General features: G+C 35.6%; 1 protein-coding gene across 2 annotated transcripts in view; it reads left to right on the top strand.

The window, feature by feature from the left end:
- LOC136037312 (retinal guanylyl cyclase 2-like) overlaps positions 1–14,964 on the top strand; it is a 170,075-nt gene that overhangs the window by 94,512 nt on the left and 60,599 nt on the right. For both annotated transcript variants that reach the window (XM_065719976.1, XM_065719977.1), the window contains exons 9-10: positions 38–121; positions 12,381–12,557. In XM_065719976.1, the coding sequence (XP_065576048.1) occupies positions 38–121; positions 12,381–12,557 (261 nt within the window). The remainder of the gene's footprint in view (positions 1–37; positions 122–12,380; positions 12,558–14,964) is intronic.

The raw sequence follows: 14,964 nt of genomic DNA, 5'->3' as shown, positions 1-14,964 counted from the left end.
TATATTTTATTCGAAACTATTAATGCCTTCTTTTTAGGGTGAAATATTCTACTTGAAGCGACTCAATCATGGACATGGTAACTTTGAGATTAAAAGCAAGGCCATAAAAGTCATAGTGATGGTAAGATTTTCCTCCTATTTTTTCAATTCAACGACCTTATTTAATTTTTAGTTTCGTTTCTTGTTTTGGAAATTATGTTTTGGAAATATGAGCTTGAACCTGAAAATGGTGGTGGATTTTATTTACTCTCTTATATACGCGAAAACAATTTCTTAGAAACATTGAATCACCTAGTCTTTCTTCAGTAGCAAATTACCTGAGTCTACTTTTAGCTAACTAAGTTTTCTCTGTCTTACCTGGTATTAACCAATAAATTAAAAAGGAAATTATAGGGAGTTAAGGGGACAAACTGTATAAATAAGGTGCACACTTCATTCCTAATGAGAACAGCTATAGAAATTACGACCAGAGGCTACGTGAACAGCCTAGAAAAACCGTCCCAGAGATAAAATCACACTTAGAATCACCCCGAGTTCATACTACTCTGTAACCACCTCAGGCTGCCACACTTGGAGCTGCTTTGGAGAGGAAGTACTTTGCAAGTCCAACCGAACGGGTAATTTATACTTTTACGAGAAGCCAGCTAATCTACAAAGTATCCCAGGTATCATCATAGGCAGCGCAATAGCGCTGCCCTAGTAAAGAGCGACGTGGGCGCAATGTATTATTTTATCTTTTTTTTTTGGTTTTAGACCAGGGCACTTTGTATCGAAGGAGCTGTAATATAGACTTCAAAAAGGGCTCATTCCATTGTAAAATGAAAGGGTTATTGCCCTTTTTAATTGTCGAAAGTGATAGGAGGGCAGCTAACCCCCCTCCCACGCCCACCACTTCCCAAAACACATCAAATCAAAATTTTAAGATAGCTATTTTATTCAACATAGTTAAAAGGTCCGGAAATGATGCACAGCCCCCCTACAGTCCTTAGGGCAAGGGTTGAAATTTATGCCTTGGGGGTATATAAGGTTTATACAGAAAGGGTGACTGTATAAACTTCGGAAGGAGCTTATTGGATTGCTAATCAAAGGTTTGGGTGCCTTTTTTTTTGAGATTCTGAGTTACGGGAGGATGGATCCCCACACCATGTATTTTCCAGAAATGTATCCGATAGAATTTTTGAGACGGACATTTGTTGCCGTAGAAACTTCGAAAAGAGCTCATTCGGCTAGTGTTTTTTTCAATAGTTGAAAGTGATTGAAGGACAGCTAACCCCACTTCCAACGCCCACCATTTCCCCGAACACATTCCATCAAAATTTTCAGATAGTCATTTTGCTCAACGTAATTTAAAAGTTCTAAAAATATGTCTTTGAAGATGACAACTCCCCCCGCCTCTCCCACAGCCCTCAGGGCAAGGGTTGTAAGGTATGACCTGGGGGCATATAAGGTGTATATATATATATATATATATATATATATATATATATATATATATATATATATATATATATATATATATATATAGAAAGGGTGACCGTATAAAATTTGGAGGGGGTCATTGGCTTGCTAATCAGAAGTTCTAGTGCTGTTTTTAACGCTGAGTGATAAGAGGATGGATAACCCCCTCACACCTCGTATTTTCCCGAAAGGGATCTAATAGGAATTTTGAGATGGCCATTTGTTGTCGTAGAGACTTCATAAAGAGCTCATTCAATTGAAAATTGAAAGAGCTTGTGCTCTTTTGATATTCGAAATTGATTGGAGGACAATTAACCTCCCTCCTACGCCCACCTTTTCCCCAAACAGATCCAATCAAAATTTAGATAGCCATTTTGTTCAAAGTAATTGAAAGGCCTAGAAGCTATACATTTTAGAATGGCAACCTCTCCCCCCCCCTCCCATGGCCCTCAAGGAAAGGGTTTTAAGTGTTGCCCAGGGGGCATATAAGTTTTATATAGAAATGGTGATCGTAGAAACTTCAGATAATACTATATATAGATAATTCTACTACTCTGACTACTGTTACAACTACGCCTAAGGGCAGGAAAGTGATATTTTCAAATCATTTTTAAGGGGGGAGATAAAACTGCACCGGAACACACCCTTCTGTATGTAGGTTGTCAAAAGAGTGAAACAGCAATATATTAGGAACAAATGGGTAGGTTTATTTGAAACTAACAGGGCTTGTTATGAGGGATGTTGAAGTAATCAAAAGAAAATAATTGCATCCTAATGTTACTGCTTCTACTCATACTGCTTCTACTGTTTCTATTATTACTGCTTCTATTATTACTGCTGCCACTACGACTTAGGCTACTGCAATCTATAGCTACTACTACTACTACTGCTATTAAAACTAAGGATATTAAGGCGAAAAATTTTGGTATTTAGAAACTCTATGGAACTAAATCGAAACACACTATGACCACACAGGTTGTCAAGCGGACACATCAGAAATGCTTCAGGAATGGTAGATGATATTTATTAAGCTGAAACTTTCATCGTGTGTTGAAGGAGCTGTTAAAAAGCCAAAGGTGCTATGCGCCTACTGTTACAAATGCTGCTACAACTATTGCTACTCCATAAGCTAAGGGTATTAAGAGGAAGATTTTAAGGAATATTTAGGCGGATGTTGAACTAAATCAAAACAAACTATGAGCACGTGGACTTAACAATATATGAAGAACAGCTTATATTAGTAATTTAGACCTTTAAGGGCTAAGTTGTGGGGGACTTTGAACTAGCCAGAATGCACTATATCTATACTTTTAATGCTAACACTACTTTCAATGTAACTAGTGACGCTAAAGGTGTTAAAATGAAACTTTTAGGTAACGTTTAGGAGTTTCAATTAAAGGAAAAAACTGTATACATTCAGGTTTTCAGTAGGGCATAAAATTAAAATCATAGGCAGCACCACTCTATAATAGTTAGAAATATTATGGAAACTTTTAAAGGAGCTAATTCAATTCAAAATTAAAAGTTCTGATGCCCATTTTAAGAGAAACAAGAGATTGGGTGACAAGAAGCCCTTTTCTGAAGCCCATTGATCTTCCAAAATGATCCAGTAAAAATTTTGAGACAGCCATTTTGTTCAGCATAGTAGAACGGTCCAGCACCGACATCTTTAGGTATATAAGGCATGTCAAATCCCCACAATTGGGCAATTGGCCCATTATACTTTTGAACCTAAGTGTTCCTTTAAAATAAATCAGAAGACATTGTATTTATCGTTGCTAATGAGACACCTCAGCAATATATCGAGAAAGACTTGGAGTATTAAGTTGAAACTTTATGGGATGCTACTATTAGTACTTCTGTTCATACAACTTGAATAAAAAAAGAGTGGAAGTGAATCCAGGTTGTCAAAGATCATAGATGTAATCTTTTGGGAATGATATTAAGTTTCACTTCTTAGGTCAACTTCAGAAGGTATAAAACTAAATTTATAAAACTAAATTTAGGATTAAAAATTGTTCAAAAATTTCTTACAGCATACAAATAGCAGCCCATGCTATGGGTTCTTAGGACAAAAAAAAACTGAAAAGATATAAAATATTATTTTTTTTTAGTAAAAAAGCTATGTTAATAAAAAACGAACAGAAATTTTTTCCACAAAACAAGTTTTTCAAAGAAATGTAGAGAGCTCCATTAAGCCAAGAATGGGCAAAAATAATTCAATTATTTACAAAAGGTGCACGCCATATCGTGTCCTGATCAATTCGGAAAAGTCTTTGCCTCGTGATAAGCCCCCCTACCAATTCAATGAGATAATTCACACCTTTTAGACCCAACAGCATCAGATTGTAAGAAAACACAGTCTGGTCAACCGAGTTACTCATCCTTCAGCGATGTATTTTCGAACCTTAACAAGTTAGCATATGCTGCAGGCGCAAAAAACTCTCAACAGACAAAACAAGTGATAAGTTTAAAAGGAATTAATAAATTATTAAGGAAATAAAATGACATTTATCTGATAAATATCTTATAGAATATGGGGGAAATATGCGCTAGACTTACATTCCAGTGGGAAGTGAAGTTAGTTGCTGTAATCAGATTTATGTTTAATTTTCACTCTTTTTTTTTAAGGCTAAATGATTGGCTATATCTGGAAGTGTTAATAATACTCTAGGTCTCTAGGTCTCTCATGAAACACATTTTCCAGCAGACATCGGGATTGATCGGCTCACTCCTAAATCTATACAAAAAAAAAAAAAAAAAAAAAAAAAAAAAAAAAAAAAAAAAAAAAAAAAAAAAAAAAATCAAGCTCAAAACACGGTATGATAAAATTATATTTTAAAAGTAGTTCACATTCACTTTATAACAGGGTTTCCAACTGCCGATGTTTAAAAAGTGTGCCAAAAGACCCAAAAAAAGTGAATTTTCAGATAACAGAGATCGTACGGAATAGCAGTTGTATTTTTTACACTAAAATAAGTTAATTTGAAGTTTCCTATTTCGCTAGAACTGTTTCTTCCATCAATTTAAAAGAGTGCAAAAAAGAGTGATTTTAGCTGAAACTTAGGGAAAAGAGGGCACTTCCTGTCTTTCGAGGGATAGGGCGCAATGAGGTAAAAAAGAGTGCAAAAAAATAATAACGCGTGCAAGTTAAGTAACCCTGCTTCATTAGAGAAAAACAAGAGCACCTACAAAGAGGCAAGCTCAAAAACCCAGTGCCCTTCTAGTCAATAACTAAATTTGGTGCATCTGTAGAGCCCATGAGCATTTCGGGATAAAGCTAGTAGGAACGTAGCATTCAAGTTCGAAGTGAGATTTAATTAGGGGAATTCTGACAGAGTAGACAACATCGCTTTTTTAAAATAGGGAGATAACCCTCCCCCTTTATGTATTTACTGAAAAAGTCCACGCATTTTGAAGCTGTTTTTAACGATTTTCAAATTTCCCGAGTTTTATCCTAGTTTAATTTAATTTCTCTTCTTTAAATCTTACAATTAGTTAATTCGAACATTCAGATGAGATTCCGAACTGACTTACGTTTTCTTCGGAATATACTGTATCGGAACAATCTAGTCAGTATTCATTGGGCAAGGAAAAAATTCCTTTGGTAGAATTGGGGGATACGAATAGGGGGAAGGCCACTGTAAGACACCGAGAACAAAGAAAGTAAAAACAACCAATTAAGAACATACAAAAAGAGCTTGAAAAACAGAATACTTCTTTTTCTGCAAAATATCAAACAAGCCACGCTTTCCCATTATTGATTTAGAAAATTTCTTCCACAGAAAAGTAAAGAGCTACATTAAACCTAAGACGAACAAAAATAGAGTCAAATTGTAATTCCAGTGTAAAACGAACATAAATCACTGTCAATTAATTAGTGGAACCCAAGACGAAGAGAAATTAAAATAATTAATTAAATTAATCTTATAAAGAAACAAAAATATCACAAAAGGAGTAAGATTAATGCCCCCTATCAAACAGTTTGCGGTAAAGAACTGTAAGTAAAGAGCGACACGGCTCAATAGTAACCTTAGCTAAAGAACAGAATTTGGGTAACAATAGATAGATCAAAAGAATGGAATTTTGTGTTGCTCCAAGATACAAAAAGTTCAAACAGTTTGACGTTACCAATCAAAAGTTATGAGCTTGAGAGCATTTGACCAAATTTTATAAAAGGAGGGAACTACCTCCAAAACTTCAAGCGATCTTAAGGGAGATCTCACGATCAGGCTCAGCATAATAGGAAACCCTCCTGTTGAGGTTTCAAGCTCCTACATAAAAAAAATGGAATTTTCCATTTTTGGCAGAAGAAAGGTTACGGACGCGTTTTATTTGTTTTTGTTTGTTTGTTGTTTTTTCTGTTTTTTTTTTGCTTTCTCTAAGGGAAAATTGTATTGAAATAGTCACCCTAGTAGATCGTAAGAGAACTCACTTGATCGGAAATCAAAACCTCTATCAATCTGTCATGAAATCAATCTGTCCCTGTCAAGTGACCAAAAAGATTGGAGGGCAGTGATCCCCTCTCCGACGGCTCTTTTTTCCCAAAAGGCATTTGATCAAAATTTTGAGGTAACTAATTGATTAAAAATAGTACATTGGTCTAATAACTGCACCTTTGGGCATAAAATGACCCCATAGTCCCTGGGGTAGGGGCTGTAACCGACGCAATTTGTCCATCATTCACATATAGTATTTGTTATTGGGAAATACATATAATTTTTTTAAGTTATTCTCTGCGAAAGATTTTTCACGAGGAAAATTTTCAGTGAGAAGAAAAGTTTCCCGGGGAATTTTACATGGGGGAGGAGGGAATGGGATTTTCTGGCATAATTTAAAAAACTGCTAGAAATTAAATAATAAAACAAGTTCTTTTTAACGGACAGTAAAGAGCAACATTAAAACATAGAACGAACATAAATAGTTCTTTATATGAGGGGGACTGCCTCCTAATCAACCTTAGTTTTTGTACTGAAGTTTGACTTTTTGTCACAATTCTTACAAAAATATAGCTGAAACACAAGACCCATTGAATTTGAATAAGAATTATTTTTAAAGAACTTTGAAACTTCATTGTAGATAAGGATGGTTGAGGAAATGGCAGCCTCCCCCCCCCCCCCGCGTAAAGAGCAATTTATGTTGGTTTTAAGTTTAAATGTTGCTCCTTGCTTTCAGTTGAAAAAAATGATCTAATTCCTTGTAAAGACTAGAACGTCACTTGCGTTTATTGAAAGCAATTCCTATTTCGATCTTTGCGCTTTATTTGCCATAAAATAAACAAACCAAAAAAACAGCATCAAATTAAACAAGATTAGTGGAAAAACCTAATGAAATACAGATTGACAGTTTAATATACATTAACATTCGTTGCTTGTAATCTCAGAAATTTTGCATTTTATCAAACAGGTCGTGGTAACGAACTGCAAGCAAGGAGGAACCTCTCAAAAGTAACCGAAACTCTAAAAACAGAACTTTGTTAAAAATAGATTCATTAAAAGAATCGATTTTCTCTGCTAATTTTAAATATATAAGTTTCATTAAGTTTAGTCCTACCCATCAAAAGTTAAGAGCCCTGAGAAAATTTTCCTTATTTTCGAATAAAGGAGGGAAACACCCCCTACTATTCATAGAACCCTAATGAAAATCGCACCGTCAGATTCTGCGTATCAGAGAACACTTTTGTAGAGGTTTCAAGCTCCTATCTGCAAAAATGTGCTCTTTTCTTATTTTTTGCCAAAAGAAAGATCATGGATGCGTGTTTATTTTTTTTCCATGGGCGATCGTATCGACTCACTGGTCCTAGAATTTCACAAGAGGGCTCATTGGAATGGAAAAGAAAAGTTCTAGTGCCCTTTTAATTGACCAAAAAATTGGCGAGCAGCTAGGCTTCCTCCCACGCCCTTTTTTTCCCAAAGTCACAGCATAAAAAAATTTCCATAGCATTTTGTTCAACATAGTCGAGAAATCTAATAGCTTTATCTTTGACGACGACTTGATCCCCCACAGTCCCCGGGGGAAGGGCTGCAATTTGTGAACTTTTCACATTGTTTACATATAGTATTGATTACTGGGAAATATACAGACAATTTTAGGGGGGATTTTTTTGGTGGGGCGGGGGGTCTGGGGGAGAGGGTTATGTGGGAATATCTTTCCATGGAGGAATTTTTCATGGCGGAAGAGAATTTCCATGAAGGGGGTTCTACTTAAAAAACTGTAAACATTATTTAAAAAACAATAATTAATTAAATTTAAAAAAAACAAGCTTTTTCAACTGAAAGTAAAGAGCAACATTAAAACTTAAAGCTAGCTGAAAATATTAATTATATGAGGGGAATGGCTCCTCGTCAATATCTCGCTCTTTACGCTATAGTGTTTCTAATAATTTCAAAAGAACTATTTATTCTAATTAAATGGCTTTTGGGACTCAGAGGGCATTCTTAAAGAATTGGAACGAAATTCATTTGATGTATATGAGGGAGTTCCTTTACCTCGTCAGTACCTCGCTCTTTATGCTAAAGAAAGAATTTTGCTCGATAATGGCCGATATAAATAATAATTTGTTTGGGATATTTTTCGGTCAATCTTAGCATTTCATGTTATCTTAAGCAGCTTCTTAGCTATTATTTTTATGTGACAATAAACCAAAGATATTGCATGTTTTCGGCTTGTGGTTGTCATTGAAAAAAAAATTCCAACTAAAAGTAAAGAACAACATTAAAACTTAAAACGAACACAAATTATTATGTATTTGAGGGGGTCACCCCCTTCTTAGTATCTCACTCTTTATGCTAATGTTTGACTTTTTGTTCCAATTATTCAAGAATGACTCCTGACACACAAGGACCTTTTAATTAGAATAATAGGCTTTTTACAAATTCACAAACATTTTAGCGTAAAGAGCGAGGTACTGAGGAGGGAGCAACTCCCTCATATACGTAATAACAACCTAAAGACAAATTTGAGAAAATTATGGTTCATACAGTTCTTGGCAACGACCTCAAAGTAAGGAGCAACCCGGCTCAATAGTAACCGAAACTCTAAAGAAGTTTTTTTTAAAGGATTTTGATACCAATAGATATATTAAAAGTATTGGCTTTTTATTTTGATTTCAAATATATACTAAGTATAGTCTTCCCCATCAAAGGTTAAGAGCCTGAGAAAATTTTCCTGATTTTCGAAAAAAGAGATGAACCCCCCCCCCCACAAATGTCAAGCGATCTTAATGAAAATTGCACCATTATATTCAGCGTATTAGAGATTCCCAATATATAGGTTTCAAGCTCCTATCTGCAAAAATGTGGAATTTTGTATTTTTTGCCAAAAGGAAGATCACGGATGCGTGTTTATTTGTTTTTTTTTTGTTTATTTTCCCCAGGGATGATCGCATCAATCCAGTGGTCCTATTATATCAGAAAAGGGCTCATTCAAACGGAAATTAAAAGTTCTAGTGCTATTTTTAAGTGCCCAAAAAATTAAAGGGCAGCTAGGCCACCTCCCCCACTACTTTTTCCCAAAAATCGTCCGATCAAAATTTTGAGATAGCAATTTTGTTCATCATAGCTGAAAGGCCCAATAACTGTGCCTTTGGGTATAACATGGTCCCTCTTCCACACACAGCCCAAGGGGAATGGTCTTTAAGTTATAAAATTTGTCCATTGTTTACGAACAGTATTTGTTATTGGGATGCATGCATACATTTTTTTTGGGGGGGGGGAATTTTCTTCTGGGGGTTTCTCCACGGGGGAATTTCCCACGGGGAGAGAAGCTTCTAGAGAGTGAGTTTGTCAGGGCCAATTGTGCACTGCGGGATTTGCCAGAATTCTTATACAAAATTCTTTTTGTGTGTCTTGATTTCTCTTTTCCGTTTCAATTTTACGCGCGGAGTGGTTAAAAGTAATTCTCTGGGATAAATTGTAACCGGGATTCAATTGTCTAGAAGATATTTACTGGTGAGAGAGTTTCCCGTGGAGGTGGGGTCAGATTTCCTGGCATTATTTAAAAAACAATCAAAAATTAAATGAAAAAAAAAGTTTTTTCTACTGAAAGTAAGGAGTGACATTAAAGCTTAAAACGAACAGAAATGATTCCGTATATGAAAGGGACTGTCCCCTCCTCAACGTTTCGCTTTTTACACCAAAGTTTAACTCTTTCTTACAGCTCTGTTTTTTAAAACAATAAAAAACGTTAGCGTAAAGAACGATTGACAAATCTTAATCGACAATTCCGTTCCATCCGCCCCTAAGACTTTCAACTTAGCTCCTTTAAGTGTTCGTGAGATATCGCTGATAAACTCTTTTGAAAGCCTTGAATGAACATTGTGTCTTTAATCTCCCCCAATATGTCCTAAAAGTCTTAACTTAATAACCTTAACCATTCCTTAAATATTGTAGATATATCCTTTTGACCATCTTAATGCATATAGTGTCTTTCGGTTTGGTTGAACATCCCCCTCCACTTGCCCTTAAAATTTCAACTTAATACCCTTCAAAATTTTTAAGATATTGCAGATATGCCCTTTTGGCAACCTAGATGCAAATAGTTTGTTTTGGTTGAATTCAACATCATCCTCAATATACTTTGGGAGTTCCAACTTAATAAACTTAGCCATTCCTTAGATAACGTAGATACGCCCTTTTGCCACTTTGGATGCACATATTATCTTTTGATATAGTTTGAAAATCCCAAACAAAATGACCTAAAAGTTCCAAAGTAAGACTCCAAATGTTCCCTAGAATGTTAAAAGGACGCTCTTTTGAGAATCTGGATACGCTAAGCGTGTTTTGATTTAGTTTTACATCTCTCTAGACTTTCCCTGGAAGTTTTGGCCTTATATCTTATTCAGTTACTGAGACACTACATGTACTTGCTAATTTGACAACCTGAATGCATAGTGTGTAGTAGCAGTAGTTGTAGTTGCAGTGGTAGCAGTACCAGTAGTTCTAGATGTAGTAGTCACTGTTGCGATCGTAGTAGAATTAATTGTAGTAGTCACGGTTGCAAGTAGTTTCATTCACAAGTTGTCACAGTCGCAAAGTGTAATAGTCGCGGTCCCAACTAGATGCGCTCGCAGTCGCAGTTAAAGTCACAAGCAAATACAATCGCAAGCTTTCACGGTCACAAGTGGTCACAGTCGCAGTCACAAGTATCCGTAGTTACAAGTAATCGCATGGCAGTTGCAATCATTTACAGCCACTGTCGAAAGTTGTCGGAGTGACAAGTGATCACAATTGAAAATTGCGAAGTCAAAAGTAGAAGCATTTGTGAGCAGGTTCAGTCGAAAGTAGTTGCAGTCACAAGTAGTTACAGTCTCAAGTAGTCACAGTCACACTTACAAGCAGTTGCAGTCACAACTTGTCGCAGTCCCAGCTAGTCATAGTAAAAAGTAGTTGTAGTCACAGGTATTTTTCAAAAGTGCATTCATAGTCGTAGGTAATTGCAGTCGCAGTCCCAAGTCGTCGTCGTCGTAAATAGTCACAGAAGCGAGTAGTTGCGATCGCAGTAGCAATAGCTGTAAATGTGTAACAGTACTACAAGTAATAATAATTGTAGTATTAGTAACATGAGAAGTATTACTGGTAGAAGCAGTTGTAGTAGTATTGGTATGCACTAAGTGTTTTTCGGTCAGTCCAATGCTCCTCTCATTATGCCACGAAAGGTTCGAATACTTTTAAAACTTTAAAATACTTTTAAAGCTCTTAAAACTTTTGGACACTGACACTAAGGGTAAATATCCTGTACTTGTATATAACTGAAATGTTTAAAGATACCAACAATTGTTTAAACTATTGAAGGAGTGCAAAAAACGTTTTTACCTATCGAAGGTTAGACATAAAATCTTCTGTTTCTATCAAATAGTTCGTGGTAACGAACTATAAGTGACGAGTGATCCGGCCCACTAGTAACAAAAACTCTAACAAAAGATATGTTGATACCACTTTATGCTGATTTCAAATATATAACTTTCATGAAGGTTAGTCTTACCCATAAAAAGTTGGGAGCCTTAGAAAATTTGCCTTAAAAAATTTGCCTTAAAAAAAAAGGGAAACACCTCCTAAAGGTCCAAGAATCTTGACAAAAATCACACCGTCAGTTTCAACATGTCAGAGAGCTGTACTGTAGAGGTTTCAAGCTCCTATTTGAAAAAAAAATGTTGAACTTTGTTTTTTTTTGCCAGAAGAAAGATCATAGATTCGTGTTTTTTTCTTCTTCCAAGGGGTAATCGTATCGACCCAGTGGTCCTAGAATATGGCGAGAGCGCTTATTGGAATGGAAACTAAAGTTCTAGTGCCCTTTTTAAGTGACCAAAAAATCAGAGGGCAACTAGACCCCCTCGCACGCTCATTTTCCCAAAAGTCAACCGATCAAAATTTTTAGATAGCCATTTTGTTCAGCATATTCCAAAAATCTAATTTCTATGTCTTTGAGGAATACTTAATCCGAGTCCCTGGTGGAAGGGCCACAAGTTCTGAACTTGTGAATCTTTCCATGGAGGAATTTTTCATTGAGGAAGGGCATTTTCCATAAAGGGGGCCCCTGATTTTCCAGCATTATTTAAAAAACGATCAGAAATTAAATTAAAAACAAGTAAATAGCAACATTAAAACCTAAAACGAACAGAAATTATTACGTATATGAGGGGTTTCACACCCTCGTCAATACCTCGCTTTTTATGCTTAGTTTTTTTTGTACTTTCAAAAGAGCTATTTATTCTAATTAAATCCTTTGTGATTTAGGGGTAATTTTTGAAGAACTGGAATAAAATTCAAACTTTAGCGTGAAGAGCAAGATATTGACGAGGGGGAAAACTCCCTTATATACGTAATAATTTCTGTTCGTTTAAAGTTTCAATGTTGCTACTTACTTTCAGTTGAAAAAATTGTTTTTTTTTTGTTTAATTGGTAACAGACCTTTTTGTTTTGTAGCTGCATTCTCTTCGGAATGAAAACATCAATCCCCTTCTTGGATTTCTTTGTGACCCAAGACGACCTGGAATGGTGTTTGAATACTGTTCAAGAGGGAGCTTAAGGGACATATTAAATAGTGATGATCTTCAACTTGACTGGGCCTTTAAGGAGTCACTACTAATGGATTTGATAAAGGTAATTTTCGTAATTTCGGATAAAAATAATACGTCGGAACTATCAAGTATCCTTGATCTTCAGTCTCACTGTGTTTTTAAAGAATAACCGTTAATGGACTTAATGTAGGTGATTTGGTAAATATTGGTTAATTTTATTGATCTTTGATAAAGGCAATTTTTAAAGTTTTCTTAGTATTTTGCAAAGAGTGCGCTACTGCAAAGACAATGAAAAATAAGATTTAAAAATAGTTAAAACAAAAGCACATAATTGAAAGCACAGACATTTTTGTTATCCTCAGTGTTCGTCTGTACACAGTACACCTTCGATACTGCAAGCACAGCATGGGATATTATGTCACTCCACGTCTCGGATTTGAAAAAAAAACTAATTTGGGGCCTGGTGCTTCACTAGCTCCTGAAAACTGGACTCGTCGAAGTTGATGTAGTCCTTTCGAGAGCTAATATGCTTACCCCTTTCCAATATCACCTAATAAATTTTCTGTTCTAATTTTTAGCAATAATGAATCTGTATCCCCATAATAAACTTAAAATTGTCCCTCCCCCGACCATTGGAGCTTACACACATTGTGATAAAATTCCAACATGAGTTTTTTTTTTATTTCTCATATGGCACTGCCAGCAGCAATGTTCCCCAATCTGTTTAGATTTTCATATGTTTAATGATTTCATATGTTTCATATGATCTTGTTTAAAGATAGATTCAAGGGTTCTAGCAACTTCACCATCTGTCTTTGAACACTATGGAACAACATATGCATAGCGACTAATAACACCGATTGCGAATAGAATATATCTGTATGGTGTATTTTGACGTCTTTGAATCTCATCGGGAGTTAAAAGATCTGCTTGTAAAATATGAAATGGGAAAAAGACTTTAGTTTTCCGATAATGATTACTGTGAACTCTATGATTTCGATGAAGAGTGTAACTGGGCTTATTCTGTAAATACTCTGTCAACAAATTTTCTCAACTCCAGTGACCAGGACAAGTGTGGTGGGGGAACTTATACTTCCCAATTCACCAATATTTTCATAAACATGTTTCAAAACTTAAACCATTTTGATCGTAAACGCGGTGTGAAGTGTCCGCTACCCTTTTGGATACTAACTGTGGTAGAAAGACGCTTTTGTTTGATGGCCTTCAAATCATCACCCTCATTTGGCGTGTTATCCGAGAACGATATATCTTTTGATATTTCTCCATATTCCCTTAATCATTTTAAAATAGGACTTCTTGGAAAATTTGATGACTTTAAAAATCTATACAAATGACTATCAAATGATTCAAAACATTTATGATTTGCAATTAAACCTAATACCTAATCCATCAAAATATAGCTATTGCCATGAATTAAAACATCATTCTCTTTGTTATCAATTCGTACGCGTTCATTTTCAGCGAGATAGGTTAAGAGCCTTTTATTTTGTATACGATACGATCAAGGCATTAGGTCCACAACCCTTGATATAACTTTAGATAAACCTTCTTTTTGTTTTGGTACTTTCAAAGTTTCAGAATATTGAGGTTGTTCAATGTTCTGCTTTGCGAAAAAAAATAATAACAAAAAAAATATGCAAAAAAAACTTTAAAACAAGAAAAAAAAACTGCTAAGCAGGAGCCTATCGAGAATAAAAACAGGCTGGATAGTAACTGCTTGGGTTGGAAAAAGGGCCCTTCCTCTTACAAACTATTGAGCTTTTTCCAGACCGAGACGCTGTCTTTACTCTACACATGCGTCTCTATCTGAAGCAATGTAAAGACGATGTGGTAGTACCCTCACAACATCTGTGCGCATATACAATTTATCCGATATGGGCGACATGGAATTTTTTCAACTGAAACTGTATAGTTTTCAAATTTTAAAGAGTTAATAGCCAAGACTCACACTTGAAACTAGTTTATTTTCTACAAAGTTTCTATAAGCACGAATGTCAAATTTATCTTTTACAAAGTGGGAAGGCATCCCCTTGCAGACTTTTTTGATATCCTCATTGTGTGTTTGTACACAGTACATCTTTGAACCTGCAAGCACACCGTGGGATATCAAGTCACTCCCCATCTCGGATTTTAAACATAACAACTAATTTGGGGCCTGGCGCTTCACTAGCTCCGGGCGAATGGACTCGTCGAAGTTGGTGTAGTCACTTCGAGAGCGAGTGTGCTTACCATTTTCTAAATCTTATATTAAATTTCCAGTTCTAAGTTTTAACAACAATGAATCTGTATCCCCATAATAAACTTTAATTTGTCCCTTCTCCGGCCAATGGAGCTTACACACATTGTAATGAAATTCCAATATGTTTTTTTTTAAATTCTCATATGGTACCACCAGCAGCCATGTTTTTATTTGGTAAAACGCTTCTTTTTCCTATTTAACAGGACCATATTAGAGTTTATATCGTTAA

This window comes from Artemia franciscana, chromosome 16 (genome assembly GCF_032884065.1).
Source record: "Artemia franciscana chromosome 16, ASM3288406v1, whole genome shotgun sequence".
NCBI classification, from domain to species: Eukaryota; Metazoa; Arthropoda; class Branchiopoda; order Anostraca; family Artemiidae; genus Artemia; species Artemia franciscana.
Note: the sequence above shows the minus strand (reverse complement) of the source record. Positions and strands in the feature narration are given on the sequence as shown.